The sequence below is a fragment of the Gracilinanus agilis genome, chromosome 1, assembly GCF_016433145.1.
Source record: "Gracilinanus agilis isolate LMUSP501 chromosome 1, AgileGrace, whole genome shotgun sequence".
Lineage (NCBI taxonomy): Eukaryota > Metazoa > Chordata > Mammalia > Didelphimorphia > Didelphidae > Gracilinanus > Gracilinanus agilis.
Genome location: NC_058130.1, coordinates 616267879 through 616281022, shown reverse-complemented (window position 1 = coordinate 616281022; position 13144 = coordinate 616267879). Strand labels below are relative to the sequence as shown.

The following is a 13144-nucleotide window of genomic DNA, read 5'->3' as shown; positions in this document are numbered from 1 at the left end:
GTCTCTGACAACCATCTTTGCCCCCCAGAAATTCTCATCCTAGGAACCCTACTATTCTAATTGGTGGTTGCCTCAGTCACATACTCCATCTAGGCATCTTTTTACCAGATATCTTGCCACAACACTCATAGTCCCCTCATTGCCACTCCCCACCCTCCACTTTTCAGTTCTTGAACCATAAAAAAATCTGTTGCTGCTTCTTGATAATCCATACCTCTTAGGGCCACTCATTCATGTTAGTAGACTTCCAAATCAAAATAGTCCTCCTTGACCTCCACTCCTCTGTGTTATCTCACTATTAGAATACAAGACCTTTGAGAGCAAGGGCTATCTTCACTTTTATATTTTTATCCCCAATTATTGGCACATACAAATTACTAAATAAATGCTAATTTATTCATGGACCCGGTATTGGTATTGCTAGGTCAAAGATTTTATGCATTTTACTGATCTTGGCTACTTCCATGTTGTTTTCCTAAATGGTTGGAACAATCCATAGACTCACCAATTATACATTAGTGTGGCTGTCTCAGAGATCCTATTTTTTCCTCCAGTTTTACAGACTGGTTTTGTTTTTACATTACAAGTATTCATAATTACAAATTATTCTCACTTCATGAGAGATCTCATAACAAAGTAAAAAAGTTAAATATAATATTAATTATAATGATCTCATCTGAAAGTTCATGCAACTTTTCACATCTGTAGCACCCTCCTTTTTTTAATTAACAAAAATTTATTTTCTCTCCTCCTTATTGGGGGAAAAAAAAGAAAAGAAAGCAAATTTCTTATAACAAATATGCAATCAAACAAAACATTCCCTCAATGATTTTATACCAAAAAAATGTGTCTCTTTCTGTGCCATGAATGGATAGCAAGTCTCACCGTATGTCCTCTGGAATCATGGATGGTCATTGTATTGGAAACAGGTCTGAGAACTTTCAAAGTTTTGATTTTTTACAATGTCATTGGTGTTGTATAAGTTGTCCTTCTGGTTCTGCTCATTTTGTTTTTTATTAAAGTCACCAAAATTGTTCATTTTTATAATATTAATATTATAGTATAAATTGTTCTCTTGGTTCTGATCACATCGTTGTATCAATTCATATAAGTCTTTCCATGTCCTTTTGAAATCATCTATGTCCTTATTTCTTATTGTATGAGGGTACTTTATTGCTTTCATGTAAGAAAACTAATTCAGCCATTCTACTGATCCCTTTAGTTTCCATTTTTTTTACCATCATTAAAAAAAAGAGTTGCTAGAATATTTTTTTACATGAAGAACCTGTTCCTATTACATTTATTTTTAAAGGTATAGGTCTAACTGTGGTATAGCTAGTTCAAACAGCACATGTACTTTTTAGTAACTTTTTGCATATAATTCCATAGACTCTACAAAAATACCATTTTTGTCTTTTTCCAGATTTGCTCATTTGATTGATGTGAAATAAAATCTCAACATTTTCTTATTTGGATTTTTCTGATTAAGAGGCAATTTGGAATAGCACTGTAGATCTTCTACAGAATGATTTCAAATCCTGTCTCTGATGCTTATAAGGACTTGTACCACTTCAGCAAGTCATTTAACTATCTATGGCTAAGTTTTTCTCATATGTAAAATGAGGGAATTGGATTAGATGTCCTCTAAGACGCCTTCCAATTCTATATCTATGGTCCCATATTATCAGTGACTTCATAGGATTATTGCTAACTTTCATTTCCTTTTTTTAAAATTACTAATATACCTTGACTACTTATCTATTAGGGAATGGACCTTTTAAAAATATATATATTTGTTATCGTTGTCATCACATTTTTGTATCAATCCCAGATCGTGGCAAGTCTAGGTTCAAGGTATTTTGTGAGTCATTACTGCTATAAGTGAAGCTGTCCACCGATTTCACTAAAGTTCCTCATGAGTAGAACACTTAAAAAGGGGGACTAGGGACTGAGTGAGTATGGGTGATGGGTTAAAGTTTGAAGAAGGGAGGACATAGAGATAGAACAGAGACACAGAGATGCCTAGAGTTCCAACATGAAGTAAGTCTGACAGCTAGCTAGCTCTGGTAGAAAAGAGCTGCCTCTTAGCCTGCCATACTGATTTTTTATTGGGGTAACCACAGGAAAGGGGGAAGGGAGATTGATAATCAAAGACATGGTCAGACAAATTAACATTATGAGGTACAGTCACCAATCCTGAAACAATAGGTATAGCAAATGCCCAAATCAGGAGTTCATTTGACCTTAGGCATATAAGCTTGTATGATACAAATGTTAAATGATTATTATTGGCAAAACAAAGAGACTGAGATAGCTGGTCAGTCTTCAGGAGTGTAACCTGGGGGAATGGTTTGAAATATTACAGTCTTGGTTGAACTCAAGGGCAAAGACATTAGTCTGGTGCAATGAGTACATTGCTTATAAGTGTGGTTTTTGAGTACTTATATAATATTTTCAAGACTTGTACATGCCTGGACTGCTACAATAAGCCATACCTCATAAGCCCCCCACCAATGTTTTTCCCTTTAATAGGCAAAGGACACATTTTCAAGCAGTGGTATCAACTCAAGTAGAAAAAAGATATGGAGGGCAGCATATTGCCTTAGAAACGCACAAATCAATATTAACTTTGTTGTATTGCATTTTTATTTTATTAAATATTTCCCAATTAGCATTTAATTTCCTGCAGCCTTTTTTTCTTAGTGGCTCCAAGCTTGACACCTTTGCTTTAAAGAAAAGCACTTATTCTAATGGTATAGTAAAAAAAGTAGCATCTCCTCTGTATACCTAGGGCACATTCTCCTATAAATGCACTCAGCATTGGCAGGGGAAAGGAAAATAGAGAGAGGATATAAGTAAAGAAGCACACACATAAAAAACATATGTGGCTAGAGTCCATAAAAAGGAGGGATACAAAACAGCAAATGTTTGTGGCCAAGTCACATGAGAAGAGTATCATTTAATGGTTTCAGGGTCACTAGTGTCTTCAGAGGACCATAGAATCACAAAATCTTCAAACTCCTCCTGAATGAATTTTGGCCTCTAGACTCCACCAGATGCTGTGTCACTGGATGATGCCAGATGTTGTTCTGATAAATGATGCTTACTTGCAGTCTTCACTAGCTTCTAGATCAGCTAAAATCCTTTGTAAGGATATGGTGCTGCTCTTTTAGAAAAAGGAGAAATCCTTATCTGCCTTTGTGCTTCAAGCAGAATGCCAAACAGGAATTACTGAGATATCTTTTTTTTTCCTTTCCCAAGAGGTACAAATTAGAAATTTCTCTTTAGAAGATCCAGTTCCAGGAACTTGCAATCTCCAGAATTTTTTAATGTGAAGTTACCCTCAAGGGAACCCTTAAAGAAAGGTTGCCCCAAACATCTATCTCTATTAGAAGCCTAGATTCTAGAATCTTCTCATCAGAGCCCTGCATCAACTCCAGATCAAGGCTACCTACCTCTGGCTTCTTTGTTTCAGCTTTCCTAGGGAATTCTACATAAGTCCCAGATCCCCCACCTCCCTGTTTCTGTTCTCACTTTGAGGTCTTTTCAATGCCCTGAAAGTCATTCTAGGAGCAGAAACACTACAAATTATCAGCACCTGCCTTCTGACTGGACTCCCCCAGGCTATGCCTTCAATTGCTTCTGCCTGTTGGGAGAACATCACATAACAAAACACCACCACCTACCACAAGGTTGGACCTCAAGAGAAAGACCTTGAATAATCTAATCACCTGTTTCCCTCAATAGACATCTCTCCAGCCACTGATATTCTTCTTAGAACCATTCCTCAATGGTTAGCATGCTCCTATCCTTTCTTTCTCTATATATCACAGTTATTCTGAACCCCTTACTATTATTGTCCAGGCAGTATGGGAGTGTCCCTCAACTCAAATCCCTCCTCCCCAATTCAGTGTCTTATTTCAGATCTGCCTGCTCATTCCACTGTGCTCTCTCAAATGCTTGCTCCATAATTAACAAAATTGCTTTCATCTTAAACCTATTGTTATCTATCCCCTCCATCATGTAACTTTCACTAAAATCTGACTTCTTCCTGTCATCATTGCACCCCTAGTCATCTTTTCCAGAACTAGTTGTATCTTCACTCATATCCTTCAACTCACTAGTCATGGTAGGGGTGTCAGGATAGTCTTTTCTCCTCAAGGCCACTTCCAGCCTTTCCACTACTACCATCACTCAATACTCTCTCCTACACTGAGATTCATTAAAACCAAATTTGTCACCCAATTAAGACTCTAGTACCTGCTCTCTAGGGAAATCCAAAATATTCTCCTTTCTTCTTCAATGAGTTCAGTACCTGGCTCACAATCTTTCTCTCCATTTCAACTCTTATCTTTATTCTAAAAGCATATTGCTATTACTTTTAGAACCTTAACTTCCCAGTTCCTCAATCTACTCAGTTCCTATGAACTACCCCTCTACTCCACCTCACTCCTACACAGAGATGGTCATGCCCTTAATGTTGCCATAACCAACATATGTTCTACTTCCAAGTTTGTGAATTCTGACATTCCCTTATCTGATCACAATCATTTATCATTCCATCTTTCCCTATACCTTAAGACCTATATACCTTAAAACTCTGTTCATTCTCACTGTGACCTCTAGTCTATCCACCCTGTAGTTAGATCCCAGACCATCATCCCTGCACTAGTTGGGCTATCCTTCCTTCCCTTTCTTTAACCTTTGGTGAATACATTCAACTCTACACTGTGCTTTACAATTTACTCTCTTATCCCTTTGTCCTTGCCTCCATGTTTTGACAAAGCAAGGCAAACTTTTTAAAATTCAAATTTTGGATTATTCTCACCATCCATTGGTTTTTCTACTATTTTTGAATCTGCTTAATGGAGCAAGGAAAAATAATGAGACTGCTGACTAGTTCGACCACAAATTTCTGTTACATAATTTCAACTGGGTCTTCATTGAAACCAAACAATCTTTTTATACTTCTCTCATAAATTCAATATCACACTAACCACAGTAACTAGAGCTTCTTCTCTTCTCCTCATCTCACATGAATCTTCCCTGTAAAAATAAAATGTCAATGAATTGATTATGGGTTATAAACTGATTTTGAAACTCTGCTTGCTGTGCTTGCCAAGTTTCTTCAGTTTATATCAGTGAAGTGAAGCTCATAAGAGAACTTCCCTTCAGGGCCAGGCATAAAGACACTAAAGAGACTCTTGTTATAGAAAAATAAACTATTTATTGAAAATTATAAGGATAAAAAAGGTTTTCTAACTCCACCCAAATAAAACTCCTTCATTTTGCAAGGAACCACTTCTCTTGTGTCCACAGGCTACACTGATCCTTCCTGATCTGACTAACCCAATTTTTTATTATTCTAAATAAACTAACACCATTATCCTTATAATTCTTAACTTTGCCTCCAACTTATAACAATAACAAAGACTAACTGGCTGAGTCTCAGCAAGAACCAAGTTGAGATTCTGAGCCTTAACAGACTCAGAGTCCAAACCAAAGACCAGGGTTTTCTTTAGTCTTCTCAGAGTTAAAACAATCTATAAAACAGAAATAAATAGTCAATAGTGTTTTCCAATTTGGAAAAAGAAAACACTAAGCTCCTTCAGGTCTTTCCCTCCTTTCCTTCTACCTCAGATAGAGAGAGAGAGAGAGAGAAGAGACTTCCTCCAAGCCCCCAGAGAGAGAGTCTCTGTGAGTGACTCTGCCAACTGCCAGAGTCCAACTACCACTCCCAGAGAAAGTAACTGTCACAGAAAAACCATTACACCTCCACACACACACACTGTTAACATTTGAAACTGACACTCTGCCTCAGATCTTTCAAACTCTAATTCTTTCTCAAGCCAGATTTTCTACTTCTTATATCTAATCCAGTGGTTCCCAGACTTTTTTGGCCTACCACCCCCTTTCTAGAAAAAATATTACTTAGCGCCCTGGAAATTAATTTTTTTTTAATTTTAATAGCAATTAATAGGAAAGATAAATGCACCTGTGTCCATCACTGCACTCTTGGATCACTGCAGCACCCACCAGGGGGCAGTGGCACCCACCTTGGGAATCATTGCTCTAAACTAATATAACAAGACTTATTTTCTAATATCATCCTTATATGCCCTATTCTCTTCCTTTACCTCTTTTATCTCAAGCAGAGGAGTAATCCTCTACTTATCTAGACAAGCCCTCTAGATGCATCCATTCCATCTCCAGCAGATTTCCACTATATCATCCTTACTTTCTCACTAATATCCATCTCTCCCTATCTACTGCTTGCTTCCTATCTCTCTCTCATCCTTAAAAAAATGCTCATTTGATTCTATTATCCCCACTAGTTATATTTCTCCTGCCTCTTCTAGCTAAATTTAAAAAAAAAAAACATCCACAAGAGATGACTCTACTTCTTATCTCACTCAATTCCAGACTCTCTGAAATATGCCTTCTGACCTCATCATTCAAATGAAACTACTCTTTCCAAAATTACTACTAATCTCTTCTTGTAAAGTCTGTTTTTCCATTCTCATCTTTCTTGACTCTTCTGCTATCTTTGTCATTGATCTTCTTAATGTCATCCTCTTCTCATTGATACTATCCTCTCTCTGGTTTGTTTTTGTTTTTGGTGATACTGTTCTCCTCCTACCTTTTTGACCATTCCTTTTTAATTTCCTTTGTTAGACCTTCCTTCATGATGTCTGCTAATTGTGTGCTTTCTTGTTTAAGCCTTCTTCTTTTCTTACTCTGTACTATCTCATTTGGTAATTTAATCAGCTCCTATGGGTTCAAGTAACATTTCTATGCAGATGATTCCCAGAGCTATATATCTAGCATTGATCAGAATTCTTAAGTCTTTCAAAATTGTTCATTTTTACAATGTTGTTATAATGTAAATTGTTCCTTTTCTCTGTCTATTTCACTTTGCATTGGCTCACTCTGCCAACTGAACAGAAATCAGTTTTTTCTAGCCAATTAGTTTCAAGTTCTTTTCCATCATGAAAAAAAAAATTATTACAAATATTTTTGTGAATGTAAAACCTCAAAAAAAATTTTAAAGTTCCTTTTATGTGCCAGGAACTGTGCTGGGCTCAGGATACAAAGATGAACATGAAAGCTGACCTTGCCTTCTAGAAGTTTCCATTCTAATGCCCTCATATATTGCTTTATCTATATACAACATTCTCCTTGGAAGAGAAAATGGAAGCCAAATAAGAATTCTCATTTATCTAATATTCCATATACACTATGCAGTGACCTAATCCCTTCTTTGAACTTCCTTTTATACTCAATCTAGATTTTATAAATCCATTTTTGTTGTACTTAGCACCTGCCTTGGTGCTTAGCACCTCATTCTGGGCTTTAACACTTCTCAACTACTTTTCTGAGACCATACTACTCATTTATATTCGTCTTCCATTATCTGTCATTGTTTCAATCTTCTATAAATGTCATTTTTTAATATGAATTGGCCAATGAGTTTCCAATGAAATCACATTGGCCTCTTTAGATAGCTCCTTTTCCCCTGATCTCATCTGAATTGTTTCTATTCACGTCCTTAGAAATTTATTCTAGGCATCATTTTATGCCCTCTGGACTGACTTCTCAAGTAGAATGTTCAGTTTTCAACACTGGGGCGGCGGCTGATGTAGCCTATGGCAATGGAGTCAAGATACGGGGGGTTGAACCCCACGGCCGGGTTAGAAGTGGGCCCTGGAGCCTGGGACCTCGGCCGTGCCCGTGTTGGGGGAACTCGCCCAGCGCCATGGCAGTCGCCGTGTCTTCAGAGCCTTTCAAGAAGTTGCACGACATCTTCCGCGGGCTCTACGATGACCTGCGAGGGGTCCCCGAGAGGCTCCTGGGGGCCTGGGGGACGGAAGAGAAAAAGAAGTTAATCAGAGATTTTGATGAGAAGCAACAGGAAGCAAATGAAACGTTGGCAGAGATGGAAGAGGAGCTGCGCTTTGCTCCTCTGTCCTTTCGCAACCCCATGATGGCCAAGCTTCGAAGCTACCGCAGAGACCTGGCCAAGCTCCAGCGAGAGAATCGACTGCAGTCTCTAAGAGTATTACTTCTGCAAGGCACTGAAAGCCTGAACCGAGCCACTCAGAGGATTGAGCGCTCTCACCGAATTGCCACTGAGACAGATCAGATTGGTGCTGAGATCATTGAAGAACTGGGGGACCAAAGAGATCAGCTGGAACGCACCAAGAGCCGGCTGGTGAATACAAATGAAAACTTGAGCAAAAGCCGAAAGATCTTGCATTCAATGTCCAGAAAAGTCGCAACCAATAAACTGCTGCTTTCCATGATTATCCTTCTGGAATTGGTCATCTTGGGAGGCCTAGTCTATTACAAGTTCTTACGAAAACTCTGAAAATTCCTGCCTCCATTTTACTCTCCTCACGGCTCTCTAAATCAAAGAGTTAAAGGACCAACTTTACTGCAATAGGCTGGGGTTTAAGCACTCAGACTCTGTGTAGAAGGCTGACAATGACTTGAAATGTGAAGTAATGGTAACAAGGCTGAGGTGCCTATACCAAGGTAACAAATGCTGTGTTTATTAGTTCTTTAAATTTATAGAGTATTCTAATATATTAACTCACAATGAACTAAATAAAACAAATTACAGAAATATAGTAAACATTGGTCATCAAAAATGAGGAGGGATACTTTTTAAACAATTATGAGAACAATGCTCTCATCAAGGCAGTATTGACATCACCAATTTTAATATCCCTTTAAGTGCCTCTGCAGAACTCTGGAATGCCTACTGTGGAAGCTATGGATAAAAATACTAAATTCAGAAAAAAAAAAAAAAAGAATGTTCAGTTTTCAGATCCAACCTATCCATTATCAGAACTCTGAAATCTCTCCTCAAATCTACAATGAGTTTCAGACTATGACTGATTTTTATTTCCTTTTCTATCATAAATTCTAAGCTGAAGTGTGTAAGATTTAAATTTATATCAATAACTCCAAGTATTATATTTTATAAGATTTATTAGTAATCACTTAAAGTAGAATAAATAAAAAAAATAGAAGTACAAAGCTTAAGTATGACCATGTGAGTAAACTTTCCTGCCAAGCTCTCTCCCCAGCCTCCATAGCCACACTCCAGGAAGAAGAGAGAGAGAGAGGGACAGGGTTACATCAAAACTTTATCTTTAGTGCATTCACATGTAGCATACACATGTAACATAAGGGATGCTGAGTAAGATAGTTCTGGGGAGCAGATTCCATCTACACAAGTGTTTTCTTCTCCTCCAAAGTTCTCATCATTTCTCCTTTAGGAACATTTCTCCTTATTGGTTCAATCCAGATACAGAATGGCAGCTCCCCTTTCTTCATCTATTGGAGAATGAAAATATCATTAAGACAAGTTAAGAATTTATCAACTGTTAGGTTTTTGGCAGAGAACAAACTCCAGCAGATGTTCCCATCATGACCACATCATATCTCCGTGTCAAATTTTTGGTATTTTTCCAGAACTTCTCCTTGAGGTTGTACTTCTTATGCCATACTTGCTATTATATATGGTATTTTGATTCATATATCTATATATATATGTATATATATGCATGCATTATAGATACTGTATGTATGTATATACATGTGCATATATACACACATGTCTATACATGTGTGATTACACGATATCTATAATAATACAAACAGAACAACCACACATGAAAAAATTTAAAGGTTAATTTTTAGTGCAAAAGTACAAAATTACAGGTTCTTTTTTTTAGTCCAGTTGCCCCCTAAAAGTTCAAAATTACAAAGAAAACACATGGTTTAAAAAAAAAGAGAGAGAGATGAGATTTTCCCAATTTACCCTTCACAGAGGTGGGAGGTCCACAAATATTACACATTGCACATGTTTTGAGTTTTTCCAATGTATTGAATGACTGCATTCATTTGTACTATTTTTTTATTTTAAAAATACTATTCATTATTTAGGATGATTCTCTAGGAAGGGGGGAAGAAGGATATTGAGTGATTTTTTAAAAATTGATTAAAAACATCTTTTTAAAATGTTTTTTGAATACATTTTTTCCCCTGAAAGCTAATTGTTAAGCATTTAACAACAATATCCCTGATTGAGGGAAAGCTTTTTTAGAACTGGAGAGACCCAAGCATGTTTGTAGTTAGATGAAAAAAGAACCAGTAGAGAAGAAGAGATTGGAGATACACACTATGACTGCTTGAGCAAGGTTCTGAAAGAAGTGGAAGGAAATAATTTCAAGTGGGAAAAAAAAAAAGATTAACATTAAAAAGGATTAGAGTGCCTGATATTGCAAAAAAGTAAAAAAAAAAAAAAAAAAAAAAAAACACATTCAGAGAGAGAAGATGAAGAGCCAAAGAGCAATACAGGAGTGGAAGCAGTGATGAGGAACTCCTAGGCACTCATGAGTTGGTCTGAGTTGGGTCCAGCACACCCCTGATAGAAAATAGAGACCTGGGCTTGGAGTCAGGAAGTCCTGGCTCAAATTCCATATCTGACATTGTCTGATTGTGTGAACCTGAACAAGTCATTGAAACTCTCCAAGTTTCAAACAATTCTCTAGGATTTATCAACAAAGTCTGAGATGGATACAATCTACATTGATAAATGGAGTTCTCCACCATGACAGGATCATAGATTCTTCCCAGAGTTGCGTATGATTTAAGAATTATTCTATTCAAGGTAGAACCAAGAAACTGGGTGAGAGAAAGGAAGCTTATGGTCAAATTCTTCCCCTTCCTACCTCTAAGAGCTGGCATTCTGGTTGAGACACCCTGCATTTTTATAGAAACATTCATTTATCAAATTCTACCCCAGCCTTCCCTTTGTGCCTGCCCTCTACAGAGATGGCAAAAGATGTAGCAAATCCTTAAAAACTCCATTCCTGGCAATCCTACCTTGATAAGTCCCATAGAGTGACCTGAGATTGTGGGAAACTGTCACAGTTCATTAACCCATACTGAAGACTACACGTGGACCCATTTGACTGTTGCTGGGACTTTCCCTCAATGCAGCAACTGAAGCCACCTTAGCTCTCTTAATTAGAATGTGAGCTACTTGAAAGCAGGGGCTATTTTGTTTTTCTATTTTTATCCTCAACACTTAGTATAATGCTTGATGTATAGTATAGTAAAAGAAGGGGGAGAGCTGGCACCAGTTCATACAGACTTGAAAGAGCTATTTGTTCAATTTTTAGTAGAAGTATTTATACCTTAGAAATCAGTAAATGTAACAAATAAAGGCTTGCTTGATTGCTTCATTGATTATCTAGACTTAAGAAAGTGATGGAGAAAATGTTAAAAATGGAGATTAAATTTAAAAGTGTGTCATAGGTATTTTCTTTCTCGAGAGTTATTGTTAAACATTTACAACATTAATAAACTCAATAAATGTTTTTCGTTGCAGTCTCTCACACGCTAAATAAATAGAGATCATGAGGGAAGAGAAAAGGAAAATACAACAAGCACTTATTAAGTGCCTACTAAATACTAGGCCTTATACCAAGCCATTTACAATTGTTATATTGTTTGGTTCTCATAACAATTTTGGGAAGTGAGTGCTATTATTGTCCCTATTTTACCAGTGAGAAAAATAAGGCAGACAGAGATTACATGACTTTCTCAGGGTTATACAGTTAGTAAGTGTCTGAGGCTGGATTTGAACTCAGATCTTCCTGACTCCAGACCTAGTTTTCTGTCCAGGTTGACATTCTACTTTTCAAAAGTTGCTGGCCCTGGCCATCAGGTGATTAATAGGTTGTACCTTCTCTTGCTGTTAGAGAGGGCTGCTCCTTTATACCAAGCAAAATGGTGTGACTTGGATTTAAAGCTTACCACCAAAGGTCAGGAAATCTTCCAAGGCAAACCAAAACACAAGGAATGAATCTTAAGCATAAATTTTATGTTTTTTCCCCATCAATCATTTAGGAGTTTGGGGAAATATGTCCAAGTCCTATCCAAGGTCCCATAAGGCAATTTCTTCCACATTTAGCATTCTGCTATCTGTGACATTGTCTTGGTCTCAGGGAAAACCAATATGGATCACTTTCTCTGAAGATTGCTAAATCTCAATGAAACGTCTAGAAACCAAAGACACAGGCATCAGAGATCAGCCTATGCTAGTGCTTGTATTCGGGGTAGGTAATAATCATTAAAACAAACATTTGTTTCATTCCTACCATGTGAAGAAAATATATTAAATGAAGCATCACAGTGTTGTGGAAACAGCTTTGGGTCTTGGTTTCCTTATCTATAAAATCAGAGAATTGGACTAGATGACCCTTAAAATCCCTTTCAGCTCTTAAATCTGCAATCTTATGCCTACTGATTAGGGAATGGCTAAATAAATTATTGCATAAGGTAATACCGCATCTACCTAATAAAGTGGACATTCATTTAATCTCTGAATTCTACTACAATCTTTGCATTCTGAAAATGTTAGGGTTTTTTTTTCCGGTCTTAATATTTATTCATTTTATTCATTTTTGTTTATTTTTTATTTCTTTTTATTTATCTTTCATTATTTATTTATTTTGTTTGTTTGTTTATTTTAATATCTTTTTACTTTCTGTCTTAATATCAATTCTGAGGTAGAAGATCAGCAAGAGGTAGGTAATCCGTGTTAGGTGACTTGCCAAGGGTCACACAGATAGGAAGTGTCTGAAGAATGTTGCTGCTTTTCAAGTCTTTCTACTCAACTGACAAGACACTTGAACACCATTTTCTCCCCAGTATAGTTGCTGCCCTCAAGGAATTTTGTCAATCTAGACCTCAATTTCTTCATTGATGTGTGCTCCACTGCCCATTACTCCACAAAGAAGTAGTGTTCTGGCTCTCAGGTCATTAGACCCAAAAGGATGTTACGGATCATCTGGCCAAATGCACTCTCATTTTGTACATGATGAAGTAAGGCATAAGTAAGGAAGTGAAAGGATTTGCCCAAGGTCACACACCCAGATAATGACTTCACTGGGACTTGAACTCAAATCTACCCATTTGAACCCAGATGCTTTGGCAATGGAGCAAACAGATAGAGTTGACCTGGAGTTGGAAAGACCTAAATTCAAATCCAGTCTCGGTTATTTACTAAGCTATGAGACCTTGGACAAGTTCTTTCATCTGTTTGCCTCGGTTTCCCCAACTATAA

General features: G+C 37.1%; 1 protein-coding gene across 1 annotated transcript; it reads left to right on the top strand.

The window, feature by feature from the left end:
* Positions 1 to 7756: 7756 nt before the first annotated feature.
* On the top strand, positions 7757 to 8436 carry LOC123231862 (vesicle transport through interaction with t-SNAREs homolog 1B-like). Its single transcript, XM_044658166.1, has one exon. It carries the CDS (start codon positions 7757 to 7759, stop codon positions 8366 to 8368), a length of 612 nt encoding a protein of 203 aa, XP_044514101.1. The 3' UTR covers positions 8369 to 8436.
* The last annotated feature ends 4708 nt before the right edge of the window (positions 8437 to 13144 follow it).